General features: G+C 42.5%; 1 protein-coding gene across 9 annotated transcripts in view; it reads left to right on the top strand.

The window, feature by feature from the left end:
- Window positions 1-25823, top strand: part of ATG7 (autophagy related 7) — a 295536-nt gene that overhangs the window by 119879 nt on the left and 149834 nt on the right. For 7 of the 9 annotated variants that reach the window (XM_060161161.1, XM_060161166.1, XM_060161158.1 and 4 more), the window contains exons 14-17: window positions 40-243; window positions 1513-1628; window positions 6375-6450; window positions 20273-20353. In XM_060161161.1, coding sequence (XP_060017144.1) covers window positions 40-243; window positions 1513-1628; window positions 6375-6450; window positions 20273-20353 — 477 coding nt within the window. The remainder of the gene's footprint in view (window positions 1-39; window positions 244-1512; window positions 1629-6374; window positions 6451-20272; window positions 20354-25823) is intronic. The other 2 variants (XM_060161167.1, XM_060161165.1) reach the window with 1 other exon arrangement.

Raw genomic sequence — 25823 nt, 5'->3', positions numbered from 1 at the left:
GTCTCTTAACTCTAGCCTTTTATTCCTTGAAACTCACAGCTGGTCATCAATGCTGCCTTGGGATTTGACACATTTGTTGTTATGAGACATGGCCTGAAGAAGCCTAAGCAGCAGGGAGCCGGGGACTTGTGTCCCAGCCACCCTGTGGCACCTGCCGACCTCCTGGGCCCATCACTTTTTGCCAACATCCCTGGCTACAAACTTGGCTGCTATTTCTGCAATGATGTGGTGGCCCCGGGAGATGTAAGTGGATTTCTTTGTTATTCCAAATATTTCCTACAACCGTCTTGCCCACTAGAGTGGAGAGACCCAGTTCTTTCCTTTACGACTATTTAGATATTGTCTTTTAACAAAGAGAAAAATTCTCCATTTGGGGGGCGGGGCAGGGCCTTATCCCTCTGTGAGCCTTGTTTGACATCATCAACTGTGTACAGCTCTTCCCTGTTCGCCAATGTAAACGCAGCAACAAACCATTTTTATGGAAAGCTCAGCAAGGAAACTGCAGGCTAGATTGGTTCCTGGCAGCGCTTCGCGCTGTATTCTATGTGGATTCTTAGGGTATATTAGTGAAGAGGGTGTTAAATGAGGAGTCTGAAGACCCAGACTGCAGTGCAGCCTCACGGGATTATTCCAAATAAGTCTGTTAGGCTCCCTGTGCTTCTGCAGGATGGGACTCTGAGGCCCAGAAGGTTGTCAGACTCAGCTTGTCAAAATACAGGATTTCCAGTTAACTCTGAATTTCAGGTAAATAACGAATAATATTTTAGTATAAGTGTGTCCCATGCAATATTCGAGATCTGTTTATACTAAAAGATTATTTCTTGTTTATTTAAAGTTCAAGTTTAACCGGGCATCTTGTATTTTATCTGCCAACCCCAGTAGGGGAGGGACGAATACTTGCCCTGACTATTAACAGTGCAAGGTGGTTCAAACATGGAAGTGCTCTGAGCAGCAAGCACTACACTGTTCCAACGTAAGGTTCTGTGTTCTTAATGCTGCCATGGAAGCAGGGTGAGCAGGAATGGTCTTTCATCAGAAAAGGCGATCACTTCTAGTGAAACAAAGCAGAGGTGTTGTCCGTACCCTCCCCTCCATTTTCACCTTCTATTAAAACTTGTTCCTCACTGATTTACACCTCTTCTGGATGACTGGCTTTTGTGTCTTCCCAGTATAAAGACAAAAATATCCTCTTATGTGAAGAAGGGTGGTTAAGGGTACTCAGTTAAGAGTACAGGACGCCACTCCATGTGTGAGGCAGCTGGGCCCCCCATCTTTAATTTGTTTATAACTGCTAGTCCTTCTTAATGTATTACCTCATTTAGTTACCTAACTTGTATATTTTGATTTTCTTGGTACTTGCAAGAAATGGTATTATGTGAGGCTGACTGATCTTTGCCAACAGTGAGCGTCTGGTATGTGATAGAGCTTTATTGTGGAGGAGTTTCATGCTTCACACAGCTGGCGTTGGGTGGAACAGAACTTTGCATTCACGTCAGTGACTGTTCTCTGTAGTCAACCAGAGACCGGACCTTGGACCAGCAGTGCACTGTGAGTCGTCCAGGACTGGCCATGATTGCAGGAGCCCTGGCGGTGGAGTTGATGGTTTCCGTTTTGCAGCATCCAGAAGGGTGAGTTTGCCTTTTAGAGATGGGTGTTTAAGCAAAGAAAGCTTTTGTATCTCCCTTGGCCTTTTCTCAGTCTGAATTTTCTGAGAATTATATTGCGCTTTCCATCCTCAAAAAAACAAGATTTTAAAAAAACCCAGTGTGATTCTTTGGCCTGGAGGACTTGTCATTGTGATCTTTGGAGCTGTATCTCTGCATCCTTCTGGAACTGAACTCTCCTAGAGTTAATTGGTAATTGATAATAAGGAAGGATAAAAATTTTGGTAGTGGCCTTAGGACCTTCATGCATTTATTCTCTTAATATGTTTTGATCTCCTTAGCCCTGAGCACTTGTAAGGCAATACGTGAATTACATATGATAGAAATTGCATTTAGCTGTATGTAACAGATCCATCTAAAGTGACTTAGCCCAAAGGGTACAGCTTGATTTTTCTCATGCGGCAAGAAGCTCAGAGGCAGCATCCAGGGCTGGTACAAAGGCTCCGATATGCCATCGGGGACTGTTTCCTTAGCACTCACTCAGCCACGCTTAGCTCCCTTCCTTATGCTTGTCACCTGTGGTCACAAGATGGCTGCTCTGCCAACAGTGTTGCTTCTGTGTTACACGTAAGAGGAAAGGAATGTCCAAAGGATGAAAGTTGTGCTCAGCTGAGGCTGCCCCCTTTTAAAAGGCTCTCCGGGAAGACTTACCCATTGATTCTAAAACTCCTATATCACATGACCTTGCACTCGTAATTGCAAGGAAGACGGACAAATGTAGTCCTTTGGCTGGGCATGTTGCCTCTCTCAGTGAAACTGTGGTGAGATAGAAGTGGAGAATACATTGGGCAGGCGCCCAGTACTGTCTGCACATTCATTTAAAAACAATTCTGGGGCTTTCCTGGTGGCGCAGTGGTTGAGAGTCCACCTGCCGATGCAGGGGACACGGGTTCGTGCCCCGGTCCGGGAAGATCCCACATGCCGCGGAGCGGCTGGGCCCATGAGCCATGGCCGCTGAGCCTGCGCGTCCGGAGCCTGTGCTCCGCAACGGGAGAGGCCACAACAGTGAGAGACTGCGTACCGCAAAAAAAAAAAAAAAAAAAAAAAAAAAAGTTCTGTATGTATTTTAAACTCTAGAAGATATTATTATTGTTATATAGTTGGTATTCATTTCATTTTGCTAATATTTTCCTTTTTGTTACTTTTCTTTCTGTGACCTTGAGCTTCCATCCAAGTGCATTTTCCTTCTGCCTGAAGAATACCCTTTATTATTGCCTTTAGAAATGCCAGCGACAAAGATATTTCAGTTTTTGTTTGTCCAAAAATGTCTTTGTTTTATCTTTACGCTTGAAAGCTATTTTTGCTGTGTACAGAATTCCAGACTGGTGGTAATTTCCCTTTAGCAAGTTGAGAGTGCACTCCTGTTGTCTCTGGCTGCCCTTATCCTGGTTGAGGAGTAAGGTGTGTACCTGGTTGCTACTCCTTTGATACAATTTGTTTTTCTCCCTCTTCCCCTACCTTCAGTTGCTTTTAAGATTTTCTCATTGTCTTTGGTTTTCAGAAGTTGGGAACACATACCTAATTCTGTTATTTGTTATTGTATACCTATTTCTGTATTTATTCTGATTGTGCTTTTTAGTGCCCCTTGAATCCATGGCTTGATGTTTTTTACCCACTGTGAACAATTTTCAGCCATTATCTCCTAAAACATTGCTTCTGCCCCTTTCGAGTCCCCAGTTGCATGTTAGAATCAGCCTATGCTCTTTTCTGTACTTTCCATAATTTTGTCTTTCCTTACTTCAGTCTGGCTATTTGGTTTTGGCTTATCTTCCAGTTTACTAATTCTTCCTTCTTCTGTGTCTATGCTTTAAACCATCCATTGAGTTTTAAATTTCATAATTATATGTTTCACTCTTAGAGTTTCCATCTGATCTTATCTTATACATACCCTCTTCTCTGCCAAAATTGTGATTTTGGTCTTTTTCATTCTTTGAACACATTTGATCATGTTTTTCTTTTAAGTCCTTATCAGTAATGTCCATTAATGGGATCTCCTATGAGTCTGTTCCTATTGTCTATTGTTTTTATTGGCTTTTGGTTATGTATTGTCTCCTCATATACCTGGTTTTGGTTTTTTTTAAAAAAAACAAAACCTTTTCATTATGGAAATTTCAAACATATATGAAAAGATATATATAGATAGGTAGAGATATAGATAGATAGATATAGATATCTTCTTTCTCACACACACACGCACACACAATTTGTGTATATACGTAGAAACCACCTTGTATGCACCACCCAGCTTCAACAATTACCAGTCATCATTTATCTGTACTACTGTCCACAGTTTTTCTCCTTCCACTGACTTATTTTAAAGCAAATCCAAGACATAGCTCTCATTCATGAAAATATATCTTTTTAGTATGTATCTTTACTATTTTTACATATAAAAACAAATTAAAGGCAATTTCCTAATATTACCACATATCCAATCAATATTTAAATTTCCTCAATTCCTTGTATCTTCTTGGCTATATTTGATTGAGTACTGGACATTATATTTGAAAAATTACAGAGATGTGATTTACATTTCTTTCTGGCAAACTGCTAGGCCAAGGGGACTACCATCCTAGAACATTTTATCCAATTAGGGCTTATCTATTTCCGGTTCACCGTTAGTCTGAGGATGCGCCCCTGTATGATTCCAATCCAAAGCCTTGGATATTTCCCATGGTTCCTCCTTATTGGCAGACCTCAACTCTGGATTTTCCCATCAGCCTCATGAGTCAGTGAGTATCACTGTTCAGCTTCTGAGCTTGTGGCCACTGCTTTTGGACATTGACAATCATTTTATGGGGGAAAATTCCCCTTGCAAATGCCTGATTTACCTCTGTGGGCTTCCCTCCTCTTATAAACCTTAGCTCTGTAATTCTCCCTTACTGTGGTAGCTCTCTGATGCTTTCAAACGGAGGTTTGTGTACTTTGTCTAGCTTTCCTGTTTGTTCTCAGTGAGGGGACTGGTCCTGACCACTTAGTCCACCAATGCCACACCAGTTATAAAAATATTTTTTAATTTATTAAGCACTCATAGGGTTAGGCTTGCATGTGAGAGGAAGGCAAGGAGTAGGCTGGTGTGTTTTGTTTCAACTTGACCTTGGGCCTTTCGGTAGTCTCTATGTGTAACACATTGTATGTATGTTATATTACAGATATAAAAATTAGCACAATTGTGGTCTAGACACCCTCTCTTCTCCAAGCAAGGAGAAGATCTTACTTTATGACTTATAAATAACAGAAGTAATTCATCTTATAATAAATAAAAGTGAGACAAAAATTAAATTAATTTTAAAAAATAGAGTGAGTAATTTAGAAAAAGAAAGAAGGAAGGAAAAGAAGAGAAAAGGAAAGGAAAGAAAATGAAGAAAAGAGAGAAGCAAAAGAAAACTTAGTAAACAACTTAAGACTCTCTCAATATCCGCTGGAGACCGTGCTCTCAAGTGTGATATAGTGAAGGCAAACTGGAGCCAAACAGGTATTTACACCTCACTGTGTGACAAACACATTGTGATTTGTCTTATTTTCAACCCTTACTTAGTGCTTACGTTGTGCTAGGCATTATTCTAAGCACTTTACAAATAGTAATTCATTTAATCCTCATAGCAAACAGATTAGGAAAGAACTCTTATCTGTCCCATTTTTGATGGGGAAATTGAGGCATAGCGAAGATAACTAAGTTGCTGAAATTCATGAAGCTGATAAGTAGTAAAGCTGGGATTAAGCACAGCCCAGTTTGGCTCCAAACTGTTTTTAATCACTCTGCTATGCTGTTTGTAATACAGGCAGGAAAGAATTGAATTTTTGAAAGATTTGTTTTTCAGGTTCTCAGAAATCAACATGAATATTCTATTTACTGTATAACTCAGAGTTCTTCTCTGACGTTGAAAAGATAGCCTCTGTACTATGTTGGTAGCATATGTAACAGTATAGATGCTTCAGAGTTAAATGAAAATAAGCAGCTTTTTTTGTCTTCCTCTCATCTTTGTCATCCCCCTGGCACCTATGTTTATTGTGGCCCCCTGACAGGAAGCATTTGGGTTAAAATCTTTCAGAGCTGGCTCTGAGTCCTTGACACCGACCCCTCTGTCTGCCACATTTGCCTTGGTCATAGGCTAAAACCAGGGTCTGTGTCACGTCTCTTCTGTAACGTAAGTAAACATCAGACTGTTATTCGGGAGGGAGTATTCGTTCTGCCCAATTAATCCCCCGCTTTTCTTTCTCCTTCCTCCATCGTGGTAGCATTTACATCACCCCAGCAAGTTAAGGTTGGAAGGTTTTCTGTTTCAAAATTTCAATTCAATTCAACAATGTGCTGTGGTGTTTTACAAGACTGTTTGAGAGTAAGGGAATTAACATTAGCCAGATGTTGCACTTGGCAATTTATCTAACTTACTCCTAATTCATTTCTCACAACTGTCTTATTCCTATTTTATAGGTGATGGACCTGAAGCACAGAGAAATTAAGCAACTTGCCTGTGCTCACAAGCTCTGGTCTTTCTGACTCTAAAACACAAGCTTTTTCTTTTTTAAACTATTCTTCTGCCTTCCTCCCAGGGAAATTAGGGTTTTTTTTTCCCTAGCTTATGCTGCCTAGCAAGGGGTGTTCGGTTATCCTTATAAATCTTATGTGGACCTCCTCCAGATCGTCCTCACAGGAATTAAACATAGATTTTTATGAAATGAACAGCTCTAATGGTTTCCTTTTCTCAGGGGCTACGCCATTGCCAGCAGCAGTGACGACCGCATGAATGAGCCTCCAACCTCTCTCGGGCTCGTGCCTCACCAGGTTAGTGACTGGGAGTGAAATCACAGTTCTGGACCCGATCCCAGTGGTGCAGTGGGAAAGTATTTGGGGTCATTCCAGCCCACCTCTTCTCCACCCTCTCTACCCTCCAGCTTCCCTGGTATTTCAGTGGGAATTCTTTATGAGCACCTGGAGGAGATCCCATTCTGCAGGATGGTGACGAGAAGAAATCCTGAACAAGCAGCATTACCCAGAGTCTTGATTTAGCATTTAGCATGTTGACTAGGGGCCTCGTGATGGAGTAGAACAAGAGAGAACGGGCTTTGGAACCAACCAGACAGCGGCTTAAATCCCAGGCCGGCAGTTATTAAGATGGCCTTCCTTGGCCAAGTCATTAAACTTCTCTGAGCCTTAGTTTTCTTATCTAGAAAATGGAGTCAAGAATACCGACCTCAGCTGGTAGCAGTAGAGATGAGAGATGTTATACAGAAAGGGCTTAGCGACAGTGCCTGGTACGTCACAGCCCTCAGTAAATGGTGCTGCTAGTTTTGTTGCTGTTGTTTATTATTACTGACTCCTTAATAATAATTAAGAAATAATAAATAGTAGAAGCCAAATAACAGAAGGCTTTCTGGGCATACATGGGAAAGCCATTGGAAGTGCACAGTGTCACCAGACAGTGGGGTGTCTTTTCAGAAAAAAGAATCTGAGGCATCATAGGGAAGGTCCACCCATAGAGAGCGAGAGAGAGAAAAAAAGCAGTGGGATGAAAATGTTAAATTCGTGTTGCCTCTTCACCAGTTTTCGTCACTATGCTTTTGGAGGTTTTCTGGTCTTACTTTTCGGAAATCATTTCTCTGGGTTCCGTGTGTGTATCACAGTCTGTAGCAGGAAGGCTGTCTAGTTAGGGGAGCAGTGAGAGCACCCGACAGTCCCATCTGGGGGCTTGTGAGGACAGACTCACCGACGCGTGCAGAGAGCGGGGTAACTCACGCAGGTCGCGTTCGTCTCTCTCGCTGCCTACGCACACCTGCCCTGTCATTTTCTGGTTGAGGGTCTGAATCAGAAGAGGGGAAATTACTTGTGCACGGTCACAGAGGTATGCCGAAATCCATACCTAAACTCGGCACTCTGACCAGGGCTGCGTCTGAGGTTTTGTGAGTGGAAATAGCCCCGGCCTGCATTTTGGGAGAGTTTGCTTCGAATCGCTGCTCTGGGCCACTTGCCCTACATCACCTGTCATGGATTTGTGTTAGGTCACTTACCTCCCTGGGCCTCAGTTTCTGTATCAGTAAAAGCAGGTGCTTTACCTTGTGTGCAGGATTGTCTGTGACGAGGCTTGGTAAAGCACACATCACCATGCAAATGTGACTTTTCCAGCCTGCCGCACTCAAGATGGCATTTATTTGACATGAATGGGTTAATCTTTTCTGCAGAAACACTTCAAGTAGGACCCACTAGGCCCTGTAATAAGCCCCCCTCATCCCCATGAGGAAGCTGTCCTCCAGAGCCAACCTCTGCTGTGGACGTGCTCATCTGAATCCTCACCCTCATCCCTTTTCACATGTCTCCTTCCGTTCTTCTGACCTTGAGATGTGCCCTCATCTCCTTTACAGATTTCATGCTGAGAAGGGCCTTAATTAAATTTTCAGTCGTGCCCCTGCACTGGTTTCCTTCTTGAAGTCCTTTATGTTAAATTACCGCAGTTGTAGTTTTCTCAGTGCTGAGGCCAGAGGGCAGAACAGTTTCTTTATAGAAGGGGTCCGGTGTCAAAATGCATGTGCCCATGTTTTTACAGTACTATGGCAACTAATCCCTCTCAGTGTTATTTACCCCTATGGAGGCTTGCAATTGTTTGTCATTCACCCACTCTTCTAGTTCTTTCTCCTAGTTTTCAAATGTCTGAAGGATTATTTTGGTTGTTGGCCATCTCTTCATTTGGCCTTTTCAAAGTCTGAAGAATAATGCAGCCATATATGGGAAAAGCCCAGTGCGTGTGTGTGTGTGTGTGTGTGTGTGTGTGATTACTTGCTTACATTATTTCAAGTTTCAAGCCTTTATTTTTAGCTACTTTCTAAAAAAGACAGTGGAGAAAGAGCTTTAAAATTAGGGTAAGATGTTTAAAAAAAAAAAATTAGTCAGGGTTGTGTGGTCCCTATTTTATAAGGCTTTAAATTTCTTCTTTTTTTTTTCTTTTTGAAGTGGAGTGAGTCCATTTATGCAACTGTGTTTTGATTAGGGGACCACCGTTTCCACAAAAACACTGGCTGTGTTGCAATGCAGACTCAGCACTTACCCCCTCCTTTTCCTGGCTCTCTTGAGACAAATGACTTCCTGTTGGAGAGGAACTCGGTAAACCCCTTTGTGTGCTTTGTATACAGAGAATAGCCAGTGACGTTCCCCGGTCTCATTTTTTCTCCGTTCCCCAAAGGAGAGTGTTTATTAATTGGCCCTTGTGGAATGAGATGTAGTAGAAAAGTGATAGTCCTTGGACCGAGAATCACAAGGCCCCCCACCAGCGACTCATTGTGTAATCTGGGGAAAGTTGCTTAACTTCGCCCATGCTCTCTGCGTCTCAGCTCTCCCCCGTGTCAGACCTGGGAGGCCTGAGGATTACTTAGTCCATCTCTCCGTGGGACCACAGGCCGAATTTGGCTTATCCAGAGATTGGTCAAGTGCAGAAAAAGGCTTGATTAGTCCCTGAAATTCAGTGATATTCAGCCTGAAACAACCTCTTATTGTATTTGAAAACCGTGAAAAAACCATTTGAAGGTGAGAAAATAGGCTTATGGGTTTGTTCTTTTTAAAAAGTCTCTGGCCCACTGTGTGTGGATGGGATTCTGCAAGCAGGCAGCAATGAGTATAAGCCACTTTCTGCCTATGAAGGGAATGTTTTTTAATTTGTCATTTTTATCTATGTATAAAATATACACAATCACACAAATCATTAAGTATACAACTTGGATTCTCACAAAATGAACACCACTCATGTACCCAGCACGCAGGTCAAAATGAAGTGTTATCAAGTTCCCTGACATCCCCCCACGCTTCCTCAATTATCACTGCCTCCTTCCCACACAGAGACACGCAGCTCTTGGCTCCAAACACCTTGGGAGACTTTTGTCTAATTTTGAACTTTCTGTAAATGAAATAATATAATACATGGTCTTTGGAGTCTGGCTTCTTTGCTAGAGAGAACTTTTTCACTGTAGATCTTAGCGCATACTGTTATTCCCTCTGCTTCCCAGCAAGTGGGATCTTTTATTTAAAAAAAAAAAAAAAAAGGTGGCGGGGTTGTCTTTTCCTGGCTCCTGGGGTGGTGACTGTTTTGTGAGGCCAGACCCCTTTTTCTGGTTCTTTGGCGGGAGGCACAGTTCAGGAGTTATCAAGTGTCGAGGCCACTCCTGATGTCTCCAGGAAGTTGGTGTGCAGGCTGGTGAGACAGAAATGTGACAGAAATTAACAGCCGATGTAGCTGCTGATCATTTGACTGGACATCCCTCAGAGAATGAAGAGCATCGTGGCAATTCAGTAGTTGTCTGAAAACCATGGTCATGAATATAGCAGTCCTGCTTTGATACCAACATGGACCAGGCAGTTCACGTTTTTTCTCTTTGGGCAAATGGACTCTTGGTCCTCAAGTACTACTGAATGAAGACCCTGGATGGGTATGCCCCTCCTAGGGGTTTGGACTTGCCAACCCCATAGTTCTCTTGGGCTTTCAAGTTCTTTGTTTTAGTTACTTTCAGAAGAGTAGAACAAAGCCCAAACTAGGACAGAACCTGGGCAGGGACCAGCCTGGGAAATCTCCCAGTGAGACAAAAGCCGAGCTAGAGTTGTGGTCTCTAGCCAAGCCTCGGCCTGCTCTTGATTTGGCCTGTCTGCACAGGCTGTGCTCCACAAATCCTCAGGCCGTTCGCTTTCAGTAAGGTCCCTTTACCGTGCTCCGAAATGCTGACCTCGGTGTGCCTCTAGGGGTGTGGACCGATTGACTGCTGAGGAAGGAGGGTAAGAAGATAAGCACTAAGAGCGTATTTCCTGAGATGTAGCCCGAGAAGAGGAATCTCCTTCCCCCTCTGATTCTGTACCCCTCGAATTGATGGCAATGGAAAGGGCAGGAAGAACAGACAGGCCAAACGTCTGCTGTTTCACCATTTCAGCCACTGTGGTTTGTGACCTGTTCATCCTCCCTTCCCCCTCCCTCCAGTCATCCCTGCAGCAGGTGATCCCCAAACGCTGACGCCGTGCCAAAGCGCCATTAGGTTCAGAGAAGTTCGGTGACCGGCACGCAGCACAAGCGTTTGGTTCCACTTGCCTTTGGAGTTTCTAAGGTGGTGGATGTACCCCAAGCCACTCAGATGTGGTGAAGTCTCATTCCAATGGGGAGGCCCCTGAATACAGGAGGGATTTGGGTACAAGATCCGACAAGGTCTGGGCTTCCCTGCGTGCAAGGCCCTAGAAGAAGAGAGGGGCATTCCCCGCTCCTGGCACACAAAGTGGGGGATAAATTACACACAGCGCCAGAGTTCCAGAGCGTCTCAGGTGGCATCTCTTGGCCCAAGAGGACTTGGGCGTAATTTTATCAGTTGAAGGACGTCACTTGTGCCCCACGAGTCTTGCTCACCCGATGGCGCTGTCCTGTTTGGGAGGCTCGCGTGGGAGGGAACCAGAAGGCTCTGGATCATACAGATCCGATTAGAATCCCAGCTTTGCCTCTTAATTTCATTTTCATCCATTTGACAAACGGGTTCAAGGCGGTTCTTGCCACTTGTCACTGTGTGACCTCGGGCAGGTTACTGATCCTTTCTGAACTTCATATTTTAAATTACTAAAACGGGCATAATAATATACTAAACAACTGGGATTCATGTACAGATTAAATTACATTATAGATTAAATTACATTAGCACAGTTCTGGCCACATAAGGGACGTTTGTAAATGTTTTTATCTTTCTCTTTCACTTTTAATTAAAATGGTAAAGTGGGCACCTATCTAGCCTCCTAAAAAGGGAGTTACAAGGAATCTCGTAAAACTCTGCAAGCAGTGAGCCTGCAGGGAAGGGTTGGAAGGATTAGTTCCATCCTGCGCTATTTTTCTAAGGATGGCGCTGGCTCATTTCCAGCTTGCTTCTTCTGCCCCTTGGTGGCCCCTGTTTGACAGTGAGAGGTGGGTTAGTGGTGGGAGCTGAAGCTGTTGTCTGAAACAAAGACCTCTGTGGTGCGCCTGAGGTTTTGCATTTGCTAAACTTTATTTTGGCGTTGAATTTGGTTAAGACTCTCTGCAACATCGAAGAGCAATGCGGAGTTTGGAGTTAGCTCTTATTTATGCAAACTCCAAGCTCTAGAAATACCGCCAGGCCTGCTGGAAACCGGTGTGAAGTCAAAGCAGCAGGTTTCTGCTGTGGCTGCAACTGTGCCTTCTCAGAATGGCTGTTTATTTCTGGGCATTGGCTCTTCACTTCCCATCCAGGGGAGGTTGATTTTGGACGCACGCAGCAGTAAGCGGCAACTTGCATCGAGCAGCAGTGAGCAGTAGCTGGAAGCAATATCAGTCCCCGGACCGCGAGTCCTAACTGCTAGACCACAGAGGCCAGCGGCTAGGGCCTAAACCCACAGTTCTAGCCTGGCTTGTCAAGAAAGAATTCAGGCAAGGAGGCAGAAAGTAAAGAGAAAAGTAGAAAGTTTCTTGGAAAAGCAAAGTACGTGTGGAAAGACGCATGGGAGAACTGAGAGAGAGAGTAACGCCTTTAGGAAGTTTAAATCCTGTATGAGGGGGCAGTTTTCCAGGTTTTTGTCTCCCTTCTGGCCAATCATCTTGCTTTGTCCCCCCCTGGCTAATTTGTCTCAGGACCCTCCCCTTAGGTGCACACTTACCCCACAGTCAAGATGGACCCCGACGTGAAGGCATCTGGGAGAAGCAAGAGTCACCATGGCATGGAGTTGTCCCCTGACTTTTGACCCCCAAGGAGCCTTTCTACACATGTGTAGTGTCTCCCTTGCCCCAAGGAGGGGCGAAGTGGAGATCCCTTGATCCTTTACTCAAACGAGGTTTTGCCCCTCTTCGTTTTTGCCATGACTGTTATCTTAAGGCATCCACAAGAGACAAAACTTGGCTTTTTACCCTGTCTCTGTCATTGCTTCCATTTCGGAGAGCAAACAGGAGGCTGATTTTAAATGTCTAACCTGAAGCCCACCTATCTCCTGTCTCAGGAAATGCAAACAGGAGGCGAGTTGTAAGTGTCCGGCCTGAAGCCCATTTTTTCCTGCCCCATGAAATGTTAACAGAAGGCCAGTTGTAAATGTATAACCTGGAGCCCATCTATCTCCCACCTCAAGGTGGGCTTGGGGCTCAAGCCGCTTTCACTCAGCTTAGGTGTAAACACCATGAGGGGCTGCCCAGAATGGAAGAGACCCCTTTCTATTCCTGATCTATTTATTTTGTAGCTGACTGGGCATAAATGACTGAAGATAATTTAATCCACTCAGACCCTGATGGCAGCCGTCTTGATATTGAGTTTTTGGTTTTGAGGGGGTGTTTATTTGTTTTTTAATTCCTCTGGTCTTCTCTTTCTTTCTTCCGTTCTTTTTACCTTCTCCTTGATTTTCAGCCTTTTCCCCTAGACTTGGGAGAGAAGGAACAGAACTCAGATCCCTGGCTTTACCACTTGGTAGTTGTAGAATCTTGGGTGAGCCAAGCCACTTCCCTGAGCCTCGATTTCTTTATCTAGAATACAGGGGAAAGTCCCAGGATGGTAGTGAGGGCAACATGAGATGAGTATGTGAAAACACTCCAGAGAGCCAGACACAGGAATGGCACGTAGCAGATATCGCTCCTCTGCTCAGTCCCCTAGGCCACCATTTCCACAGGATGTCACGACATGCCCTCCTGCAAGGCTTCCAAGGTTAGGAGGGAGCAGTTGTTTCTATGGAGGGAGAAGGGAGGGGCGTTAGCACTTTAGGGGAGGCACAGGAGAGGCAGAGAAGATGGGTGAGTTTGAGAATCTGAAAGGCGACCAGTGTCCCCCCTGTAACGTAGAGAATTGGGAGAGCACAGGGGAAGAGGAGGAGAGGCAGGGCCTCACAGGCCATCTTAAACCCAGGGGCAGCGGAGAGCCGTTGAAAAGTCATAAGCGGAGCGGTGACATGATCAGGTTTGGCTGCTGTACAGAGAATGGACCGGAGGAGATAACAGAGGATCTGGGCATAGAATTGGAGTCCTTGAGCCTTTAAGTGGAAGACAGCCTAATCCAGGGATGGTGCATCAGAATCACCTCGGGAGCCGTTCCAGAATACACATTTCCCAGCCCTGTTCCAGATCCACTGAATGACAACCTCCAGGGACGTTAGGTGTTTGAGAACAACGACTTCATTCTATAAAGATGGTTTCTTGATGGCATCCTATGGGACAAAGCACGTGACTCGTCAAGTTAACACGGACCAAATCCTGCTTGTTGGTCATGGCTTTTGAGTTTTGTGCTCCCACCGGCCCTAGTTCTCTTTCCAAAAGGGCCCTGGACTCCTCCTAGTCCCTAGGACACACCCCCAAACAGGTGTTCCTGCCTTCCAACCTTTGGACGCTAGTTAGATGCGCACAGGTGCGCGTAATGAATCCGGCCGGGACCGCCCACTGTCCTCCTGGGAACCGCCCCGAGGGGGGAGGGAGGCCAGGAGCCTATATAGGCCTGGCTCTGAGGCTTTGTGCGTCATCTCTGTGCTCATCTTTGCTCCTTCCGGGTGAGGGGGCGTGAGGCCTTGTTAGCCAAGCGCAAGTGCGACCATGCGCCTCGCTGGTGTTTGAAGACGGGGATTCAACTCAAGCTCCTTCTGCCCTTTGTGGGGCCTGGGGGTGAAGAGAGGGAGGGGAGCCAGGAAACCGCAGGTAATTGTACTTCTCCCAGCTTCCCAGGTGGGGTTTTTAAATATTCAGGGGGTAGCGAAGAGACGCGTGTTGTAGAGCTGGTCTGTTCGTAGAACACTCTTTCTTTCCCTGGAAGGCTACATTGGAAACTGATGCTGGGGGGGCTTTTTTTGGTGGTTTTTTTTGTTTTGTTTTTTTGAGGCAGAGAGATTGGGGGCAATAGGGACTTTATGCTTTCATTTTGTACCTTTCTGTATTGTTTGGAAAATGTTAATGAGGTTATGAACCTTTTTTAGTCACCTTTTTTGAGGCATAACTTATGTACAGTCAAATGTACCCGTTTAAACGTGCATTTTAATGAGTTTAGACGAGTGTGTACACTTGCATATGACCACCACCACCGCAAATGAGGTCCAGAGCTTTTCCATCCATCCCCAAAACTGACTTTGTGCCTTTTCTATGGTAATATCCCCACCCTCAGACCCAGGCAACCACTGATTGGATTTTCATACAGGCCATTTTAATATCTTCTTTATTCTTTTCAGCATTAAGAGGAAAAAAAAACCTTCATCAATGTAATTTAGAAAATAAAATATGCAGCGAGGCAGGCAAGGTTTGGCCCCTCTAGTAGAGGCGCATGTGTGTGTGTTCGTGTGTTTGTGGAATTGGCAGTTTTTCCCCCTCTAGGGAGGGGAGAGATTGAGAAGCCAATAGTATTCGGGAGGCTGTTTAAAAGGAAGTTAAGTATTTAAATATATTTTAAAAAATAGGAAGACAGGGGTAAATATGCTATGGGAGTACGGGTTATTTTTTTGCTCTTTTGTTTTCTGTCATGCTTATTACTTTTATAAGAGGTCGAATTAAAATTTTTAAAAAGAGCCGTTTAATACTTACCCTCCTGTAAGGAAAGATGGACAGCAAATATTATAATCAAATAAGGGTTTAGAGTAAGCTGTGTGTAGTCCCCAAAGTTGGAAGACTGTATCTTGAGCCGTGTCAAGAGGCCTTAGAGTGGATGGAGAAATCACTTTATAAAATCTCGTCATTTAGATGTTAATTTAGATGTGGCTGAATTAGCCGGGTGTGGTGGTGCTATGCATAAAAAACGTGGAAAGGAGGCAGAGGCTTGCTAACTGCTTCCATCTGCTTTCTGACATACAACAGGTGATGCTGAGGGTATAGATTAAATCACGGGAAGGGGTAAATGAGGTTGGTAACTGAAAGCATCTTCTTCCAAAGGCTCTGAATCACCTGGGCTCTTGTTAAACATGCACATGCTCTGGCCTTACTTCAGATCTTTTCAGTCAAGTTCCAGGGGATTCTTCTGATCAGGCAGGCTTCGAAAAATACCAGATGAGCATGTTGTTTCATATACTTTGCACACTTCTAAGTAGGAGGGTGTTGGTGAATTTTTCTCCACCCAAGCAAGGGACAAATCCTTATAACTTCTTTGATTGTGAATTGGTGCCTGGCCTCTCTAAATAGGTAGAATATATTTATTAGGATTTTGCATCAGGTGCCTGGATTTTAGATTTGCTCTGGGATTTCTATGCATGTCTAAGGAAGGTGCTAAAATTTTAAGTAGCAACTTCTGCTCTTTAAATTTTATGCATTTCTTGTAAGATTTTAGGGAACACAGAGCATATTGTGGAAGCTCAGTGCATTTGTAATACAGGGGATTTAAAGAGTTGTTGATGGGGAAGGGCTTCATATTGCCTGGAAGATGTGAATGGTGGTAAGATGGAGTTTTTCTTGTGGTTTATTTGGGATGTGTTTCCTCTGAATACTTCAGGTATGAATAATTTGGTTGGCTTTGGGATGTTTGTGTTTTTCTCATCCACTCATTTCATAATTAATAATTAGTATTTGTTATGAGCAAATCACTGTGCTATGGACAGATGCAAATAGTTCAACCTATATCTTGCCCTCTAAAAGCAAGAGAGATTAAAAAGTAAATTTTAAGTAATTATATTACACAAGCTGATTCTAAAACTCATTTGGCAAGGCAAAGGACCCAGAATAGTTAAAATAATCTTGAAAAAGAAGAACAAAGTTAGAAGACTCATACTTCCCAGTTTCCAAACTTACTACAAAGCTACTATAATCAAGACAGTGTAGTACTGTCATAAAGGTAGACATATAGATCAACAGAATAGAATTGAGAGTCCAGAAATGAACCCTGACATTTATGGTCATTTCTTGCCAATTAAACGGGGGGAGACGAGCCTTTTCAAGAAAGTATTGGAACAACTGGATTTCCACATACAAAACAGTGAATTTGGACCCTTATGTCACACCATATAAAAAAACACCTCAAAATGGATTGCAGACCTAAATGTAAGAGCTAAAACTATTAAATAAGAAAACATACTAACTCTTCTTAACCTTGGGTGAGAATTGGTTTGTTATCTATGATACCAAAAGGCCAAGAAACCAAAGGAAAAATAAATAGAACATCAAGAAAGTAAAGTTCTATGCTTCAAAGGACACCCATCAAGAAAGTAAAAAGACACCCCACAGAATGGGAGAAAATATTTGCAAAATCATATCTGAAAGAAACTCATATCCAGAATATATAAAGAACTCTTAACATTCAACAATAAAAAGAAAACCCAATTGAAAATTTGGCCAAGAATTTGAATCTACATTTCTCTGAAGAAAGATAATATGAATGGTCAAGAAGCACATGAAAAAATGCTCAACACTATTAGTCATTAGAGAAATGCAAATCAAAACCACAGTGAGCTACCACTTCATATTCATTAGGATGGCTACCTCAAAGAGACAAGAAGGTGGAGAAATTGGAACCCTCGTATGTTGCTGGCAGGAAAGTAATATGGTGCAGTCACTTTGGTCCTCAAAATGTTAAACATATAGTTACCATGAGATCCATTAATGCCACTCTCTCTCTATATATATACCCAAAAGTTATTCAACTTGTGAATAAACAAAATATGGTATATCCATGTAATTGAATAGTATTTAGCAATAAAAAGGAATGAAATACACATGATACAATATAGTAAGTGAAGCCAGTCATATATGATTCCATTTGTAGTAAATAGGCAAATTAGGCAAATCAATAGAAATAGAAAGTAGATTAGTAGTTGCCAGCATTTGGGAAAAGTGGAAAATGGGGACTAATTTCTTAGGGGTTCTGAGTTTCTTTTGGGGGTGCTGAAAATGTTCTGAAATTAGGTATTGGTGATGTTTACAAAATTCCATGAATATACTAAAAGCCACTGAATTGTATACGCTAAAGTAAGTTTATGGTACATGAATTTTATCTCAGTAAACCTGTTATTTTTTAAAGAAATAACTATTACATAAGTTATTTTGGTGATAAATACCAAAAAGAAGGATTTCACGTAATGAAGGCGTTATCTCTAAGTCAAGTGGTGGGTGGATTGAGTATTTATGAAAGAGGTGTGTTTGAGCTTGAGTGACTGTTATGGAAGATGTAGATTTGGTTATATAGCTGGTTCCCAAAGGAAGAGCTCTGAGTCACAGAATTCGGCGTGAGACAAGGTCAGCAACGCAGTAATGTCTTTGAGAGGGACGTTGTACTTGAGCTTAGTAGTTGTATGAAGCCTGTGAAAAGATCAGAAAGGCAAAATGGGCCCAGATTAGGGGGGACCTTGAGTGCCAGCATGAGGAATTCTCTGCTTTTTTGGTCAGCTCTAGGAAGCTGATAAAAAGTGACGCACCTCAGAGCTGTGTCTTAGGAAAATTAATCCATAGCAGAGTGTTGGATTCAGTGGGAGGGAGAGAGCTCACCTGTGGAGGTGCCCGTTAGGAGTCTGTCGCAGTTGGTGTGAGAACAGGCCTTCCTCTTTTGAATTTCCTAAAACTGGAATTAGTTTGGTGGAGTTCTGAGCCTTCTGAGACCAACTTGGGGAATTTGAAAGGCCTCACACACAGATGTTATTCTACTTCATTTCCTGGGAAAATGAGTCAGTTTCCTGGTAAAGAGCTGTCTGGGGTGCTAAACAATGGTGTGGGTGCCCCTGCTTGGCCACCCCATTCACTTCGGCTCCTTTCTGTTGCTCACCACCTGTGTTTTTGGTTTATATTTTCTCTTTCCTTCCTTCCTTCCTCTCCCTTTTCTCCCTTCCTTTCCGCTCCTAACTGGGCCTACTGTCTCCCTTCCCTTCGCCTTTAACTCCGCACCTCCAATCATGGAACAGTTTAGCAGAGAAAAATACCAGTATTTCTTTGCACAACACAAAGAAAGTTTATTACCTGTATGAGAGAAAAGAGAATCAGGAGACCTTTTCATGAAACCTATATGGAGACCTTAACCTGTAGGCCATATCAGTGAACATTTTCATGGAAAATATGCTACATATGATAAATATTTTTCTAGGTAAATTTAATATTAAAGCCATTGAGATAGAAGGAGACTCGCTATGAGAATTCTTTGGGCCTGTAACTTCCAGATCTCATGAGGATCTGAACATATCCATTTGTGACCTGCCGTTATAGTCTTTTCTGCTGGTCTGCCATCTCTTGTTTTGGTGACCTGGGGAGCAAACTTAGGACCCTGCTTGTGCCTCAAGCACTGTATTAGGAAATGGCCACCACCTTCCCGAGATACAGAGAACTAAAGATTGTCACATTTTCAAAGGTTCACCGTGAGGCCAGCTAACTTATCCCAGCTACCTAGCTTATCATTACTACCAAACACTCTCTTGATCTTGGATTACATTGAAATCTCATAACATATAGATAACGACGGTTAGAAGATTGCTATAGGCATTTCCTTTAAGGTTAGATCTTCCAGCAATAAGTATGCAAATGTAACTAGACTAGTTGCAGTGTGGGCTTAAAGGTGGAGTTGCCCACACTCAGAAGCCTGTCTCTTTAAAGAGTCCGCCAGGTTTCCTTGGTTTTGTTTTGGGGGAGTGTTGGTAGGGTGGCTAAAGGCAACAAGGACTGGGGGGGATTGGTTCTTTTGCTGTATTCAAGTGAGGCTGTTAAATGTGTGGTGAGCCCTCACATTGAAGACAAAAGCTGTGCCGTCCTGAGAGGGAGGGAAGGGAAAGGAAGGAGAGAGGGAGCCCAGGCCAGGGCCTGGCCAGGTTTGGGATCAGGGGCCCGCTTCTGAATCTTAGCGTTGTCACTTTTTGTTTACCTGAGCCAAGATGCTTCACCCTTCCCAGCCGGAGTTTCATCAGTGGGGTAGTTGTCAAGACCAAATAAATTAACTCGAGAAGATTGGTGGTGTTTGGCTTATTGTAAATGTTGAGTCCTATGGAGACTTTAGAGATTTCACCATACATATTTTTAGTAATAATGTTTAAATGATATATGTAACAGTTGAAAGTCCCCTTTTGGTGTCAGTGTAGTTCTGGAAGTGTAGTGTCTGGATTACTTAAATTATAGTTTGCGAAACCTGGTTATAACTGACACCCCGTAAATGGAAATGAGTTGTAATTCAGAAATTATAACTGAGGTGCTCAAGGTGGCGCTGTTTCCCCATAAACTTGGTAATGCGCTCCATTTTATCCCTATCTGTTCCAACTCAGGCAAGTAACTGGATCTATATTTAGGACCATTTCTGCCTTCTGTAGTCCCCAGCCCTTCTTACTGAGGCCGCACTCCAATACCACATCCTAAAAATGCACACTTGTCCTATATTCACTGTAACATACATGAGAATTGTCAGTAATAAACTAGTTGACTGGTTATATATTTGAAGACATTTATGAAAACAATACTTCAGATTTTACAGCTTTCTTTTTATATTTTGGAGTCAGTTTGTGTTTAGGTCTCAAATATGTGCAAAGCTTGTAGACCAGTTCTTAATGGAATAAAGGACCTCATATAGTTCTTCCTCAAACTGATTATATAGTACGAGGGAAAATATCTACACTGAACTTCATTTTTGTGAGTCTGTACCAGGAGCACCCTATTAATTGTTTCCCACTTCTTGTCAGAAGCGACGCACGTACTTCACAGGTGTGTCATTCTGGGCTTGATGTGCCTTGTTGTGTTTGTTTTTAGATACGAGGATTTCTGTCGCGATTTGATAATGTCCTTCCTGTCAGCCTGGCATTTGACAAATGTACAGCTTGTTCTTCCAAAGTAAGTCGTTCTACATTCATGGGACTTGTTTAAAATGAGCTCTTCAGCCTTACTAGCCAGAGGCACTGAAACCAACTGAGGGCTTTCTGTGGAGGAGGGGAGGGCCTAAAAATGCCAAACCAGAAAGGATTGTGTTTTCATTTTATCTGTATTCATTCTCACGAGAAACCAGCCTGAGAAAGTGTGGTTTATAGTGTAGAGAGAGAGACTGAATTAGATTACTATAGTTCTGTATTAGTACTTGAATCATGATGGTAATTTGGACTCGAATTTGAACTTCACTCGTCTTTGTTCCTCCCCAGAGAGCTCCTCGCTTGTACCGACCATCCCAGAGCAATTTTTAAGTGTTACTCCGGGGATGAGGGGTAGCAGGCGGTCCTGGTGGTGTGTCTTTCGGAGATCTACATAATGACAAAGAAGGAGTAAACAGAGATTAGGGCCCTGGATCGGGAGCCAATAAAAGGGCCCATTCAGCTTTGATCTTTCCAGAGGCTCTAAAAATAGAGCTGGTATGTCCTCCATTGTAATGGGAAATGGCTGATGTATCTCAAAACTACAGTGATGGCATCTCATTTTTTAATAGGCTTTGAGATAGTCTGAGTTATTTTCACATGTACACTGTGTGTTATAGCTGATTTCCTTTTGGATACCTCTTTAAGCCTTCTAATGCCCAGTGATTTAACCTGGGCTTTTAAAACTCATGATTCTTGATAAGACTTTCATGTTCAAGTGTTATGCAAAATAGCATTGGGGTCATTAATCCCAAACTCTGGCCTCTCAGTTATAATTTGGGACTTTGCTGTGTAGCCTACATCTGGCACTCTGAAAGGGATTGAATTCTAGGGATAGTCTCTCCACTCTGAGATGACACGCTTTCTTTGAAAACTTTACCTGGGTCTTGTCTTATGAGAAGCACAATCCTGACCAGTCAGTCTCTCTAAAAAGTTAACTCAGGGGGTTTCCCTGGTGGTCCAGTGGTTAAGACTCCGAGTTTCCAATGCAGGGGGCACGGGTTCGATCCCTGATCAGGAAACTAAGATCCCACATGCCGTGCGGCACGGCCAAAAAAAAAGTTAAAAAAAGTTAACTCAGATTTGACAAACAATGTTGATAAATTTGGTTAATTTTAGGTGCTCAAAAACTTAGAGTAGCTCTTTCTCTCTTTTCTTCAAAAGTAAAGTAAGCTCCTGTTCTATCGTTATGCATCCCAAGTGTCTCTGTTGAGATTTAAAGCTGTTTGTTAGTAGTTATCCGTGAGCTCCTTTTTTCTGTAGGTTCTTGAAGGCATCTTCTGTCTTCTCGAGTCAGGGCCTCAAGGACGTCTGTGTGCACTTCTGTCTTCAGAAATGCAGGTTTTAGGATTACGTGCTCTTCAGTGGAGCACATTTTTTTCTTTGAATGGCTAAGCTAATTGGTCTCAAAATAACTTGGCAGTATTAATTTTCATATTGAAATTGTTTGGCACCGGTGCCAGAGGTTTTTCTGTGGCTTTATGTAAATCTGGTTAGTCAATGAAATAACGATAATTGGGTTCTCTAAGTGAAATGCAAACACTCATTTTTTCTTGTTCTATTTCTAATTAAATTAGCCCTTGAGGTACTGTTTACAAAAGGATCACAAGCATACCAGCTAGCTGAGGTCCCTTATATTCTTTGAAAGAGAATAGCTTTGCATTTTCTTTCACACTTATTGTAAGCATTAAATTAATTATAGGTATTACTTTTTTGTTAGCAAAATTATTTCCCCTTGGTGGTCATTCTGAGAGTCCTGCTTTACATAAACATGCTGGACGATTTAATACAAACTGACTTGGATTTTAACAGCTGTGCTATTCCCATAGCGATCACTTTTCATGTGGTCTGGGTATTAAATTTCTTTTGTGCTGAAAAGGTTGCTTCATTGGTGCATGTATTTCCTTACAGTAGAAACACAGCATTTACTTACTTGGCTAACTTATTTATTCGCTTAGGAGGATGTCATTCTCTATTATCTGCAAACCCAGCATTAATACTTTGAAATGACAAATCCAATTACATTTTCATCTCTGTGCATGTGAATTTTTCTTAATTCATACTTAGCATAATATTTTTTATACTGAGTCATATCATAGTTGTTATTGTTTCAAAAAAATTCTTTGAGGCTAAAAATGACTTTTAAAAATTTCTCCTTTGACATCCATGAAGTAATTTTTTCCTTTGGTAGTGTTCAGTATTTTTGCTTTTTTTTCCCCTAGCACTAAGGCCATGCTTGTGTCTTGATTTAAGCACAAGTACAGAAAGATTGGGGAGGTAGAATAAACTATGCTGAGTAAAAATGCCTTCATTACCTTATTTATATCAGTAAAATATAGACCTTTTATAAGGCCTGAGGTGGGGAAGAGTACAGTTCTCTGCTTCTGTGGCAGGGAAGGCTAAATCATCTACACGCAAATTGTTCCTTATCCTATTTGATTTTAGCTTGGCATACAGCCAGGTGAATTGTTCCATCTTCCAGAAAAAATATTGAAGAATCTGGAGGGAGGAGGGTGGTGAGGAGTCGCTTTCATTCCAGTTTCTATTTATTGCCTTGTAAGACTTTCCAAAATGATAGTATCTGTCACTAGAATTTCAAAAAACCCTATTGGAAGGTATATGAGTCCTTGTTTAGGTTTCATAAAGGAATTCAGAGCCAAATAGTTGTGTGGAATTGCTACCAAAGGGAAAAGTACAGATTTGAAACCGATATTCTTGAAAGAATTTCTTATAATACATGGAGTTAATTTGTTGTTTTTAGATTTTTCACCTAAGTAATTGGGAGGAAGTTAGGGTATTTGGAGGGGTACCTTTCTATTTTGATATAATTTTAAACTTACAGACAAGTTGCAGGAATAGTACAAGGAACTCCTTTACCCAGATCCCCCAAGTGTTTACATTTTTCCCCATTTGTGTGTATGTGCTCTTCTCCCTCCCTGCCTCTCCTCTTTTTGTTGAAACTGAGAGTGAATTGGAGACATTGTGATTGTTCATAGCTAAGTACTTCAACATATGTTTCCTAAGAAAAAGGTTCTTATCTTACCTAAGCACAATGCACTTACCAAATTCAGGCAGTTTAATGTTTGTGTAACAATACTGTTATCTAATACACGGTCCATATTTCAGATGTTGTTATTTGTACCAGTAATGTTCTTCATAAGTTTTTTCTCCAGACCAGAATCCAGTTCAGGATCGGGCATTTAGTTGTCATGTCTCTTTGGCTTCCCTCAATCTGGAAAAGTTCCTTAGCCTTTCTTTGTTTTTCTTAACTTCACCACTTTGACATTTTGCCAGTTATTTTGTAGAATTTCCCTCAATTTGGATTAGTCTAATGTTTCCTTATGATTAGATTCAGGTTATGAATTTTTGGCAGGAATACCAAAGAAATGATGATGTATCCTCATGTCAGGAGGCACATGATATATTTTATCCCCTTTGGTAATGTTAACTTTCCCCCTTTCCATATTTGTAACTACCTTCCCCAACAGAAACCTGGCTCCCAGTATCCTGCATATATTCACTTAACTTGCTCAAGCCTGGAATACACAGAAAGTAGTTCCAAAATTGCCAGTCCATACTACTGCAGATAGTAAACCTATTACGTAGAGTTTGATCATTGTGCATGGTTCTTTTTTTCTAGGCAAAATTTACATACAGTGAAATGCGTGAATCTTAAGAGGACAATACTATAATTCTGACAAACACATACACCCAGGTAACCTACATTTCAGTCAAGACATAGAATGTTTCCATTACGCCAGAAAGTTCCCTTGTACCCCTTCCCAGTCATTCTTGGGGGAGGGGAGCAGTATTTTGAGTATTGTGACGGTTCTCTTTCCCTAGAAGGAGTAAAACTAGGCCCCTTCTGGTGTTTTATGTAACAGTAGCCTTGTTCCTGGGACCCAGAAGTTGACTGGAAACTTCTCTCATATGTGCAGAGTCAGGAGCGCAGGGCTGTGCCTGAGGAGACTGCAGGCAGACGATTCTTGATCTTGTCGCACGATTCTGTCACAACCTTGGCAATATTGCAGGAACAGCCTATTACGAAGAAGCAGGCCCCAAACTTGGTTTTTATACCGTCTGGGACTGCCTAGTGCACAGATGTAGCAAGATGTGCCCAGAAACCTGATCTTCAGATTTTAATTAGCCATTAGCAGCCCTAATATTATACTCATTCTGGTGTTTACTATTCGATGGGGTCTCCTGTTGACAGGTTATGACTGAACTTCCCAAAGTGACTTGTTATTAGCTTTTTGTGTGCACCTGTATATGTGTGTCTTGCAGTGAGAGGGATAGGGTGGTGTAGAATATGTGTCAGCTGGTATCATCGTATGGTCAACTGTGCTTGCTTTTTGCCTTTGTCATAGTCAGCCTGTCCATTTATCTTTTGATATTAATATAATCCTACCTTTCTTCTCTCATTTCTTTTCTCTTTGTTAAGAAAAGAGAAGCATGAAATGCCAAAAATTAAACTCAAGTATTTAAACTTTCTTTAAAGAAAAACCTCTATCCCAGAGCAACCTATTACCTAAAAGTTCTGCAGATGCACCGTTGAGGAGAGAAAGACAAATGGTAGATTTGGAAGGAGAGGTTAAACTCTTACTGTATGTCTGTTAGCAGACATACGTTTATTCAACTGACATTTGAGTCCCTGCCGTGTACCAGAGATAGGGAGGTGATTAAAATAGCCACTGCCTTCAAAGAACACTATCAAAAGAGTGAGAGAGACCTATAAACCAATGCTGATCTCCCTAACATTGTTATATGCTCTACAGTCAAGGTGTATCCTCTTCTTAAGGTGTCCTGGTACCAATTGGCTTTGTAAATGGGGAAGACCCGGGAAGGTCTTGCAAGGGACTTGTAAGTTGATCTTAAAGGATGAGTAGGCATTTGTAGAAATACATGGGAGAGAGGACAAGAGGAAGGTATTCCAGGCGTGGGGGGATCACATGTGTGCCAGCCAGAGGCAAGAAAACATGGCACATTTATGAAGTTGTTCTGTGTAGCAGTTGTGACAGAGCCTGGGACACCTCATTCCCTTCACATTGTCCTCTTGGTGAGTGCCATTTTCATTTCAGCTCTTCTTGAGCTGGAATCTGGCTGTACTTTGTCTAGCACTTGAGGCTCCTTCTCACCTCGCATCAGGCTTAGGGGTTTCCTAGCCTAAGGAATCCAGCAACTGCAGCCCGTTGGGGGGCGGGGGGCGGGGTGCAGAGGACAGGAAGGCAGGCGGGGGATTTCCAGGTCCTGGCTCTCCATCCCTTGCTGGCCAGCTGAGGGACCACAGGCAAGGTGCTCCCCGCTCTGCCGCCTCCCTTTCTTTTGTTAAATGAGTCAGTTGGATGAGATAAGCTCTGGCTGTCTATTGACACTTGAAGTTGCTAGCTTTTATATTTCCTTTACTTACTTTTATTTAATTCTTTATTCCCCAAGCAGTGCATTTTCGTTGCAGAAAAAAT

The sequence above is a fragment of the Lagenorhynchus albirostris genome, chromosome 10, assembly GCF_949774975.1.
Source record: "Lagenorhynchus albirostris chromosome 10, mLagAlb1.1, whole genome shotgun sequence".
In the NCBI taxonomy this organism is placed as follows: domain Eukaryota; kingdom Metazoa; phylum Chordata; class Mammalia; order Artiodactyla; family Delphinidae; genus Lagenorhynchus; species Lagenorhynchus albirostris.
The sequence above is the reverse complement of the archived record's forward strand: the minus strand, read 5'-3'. Positions and strand labels throughout refer to the sequence as shown.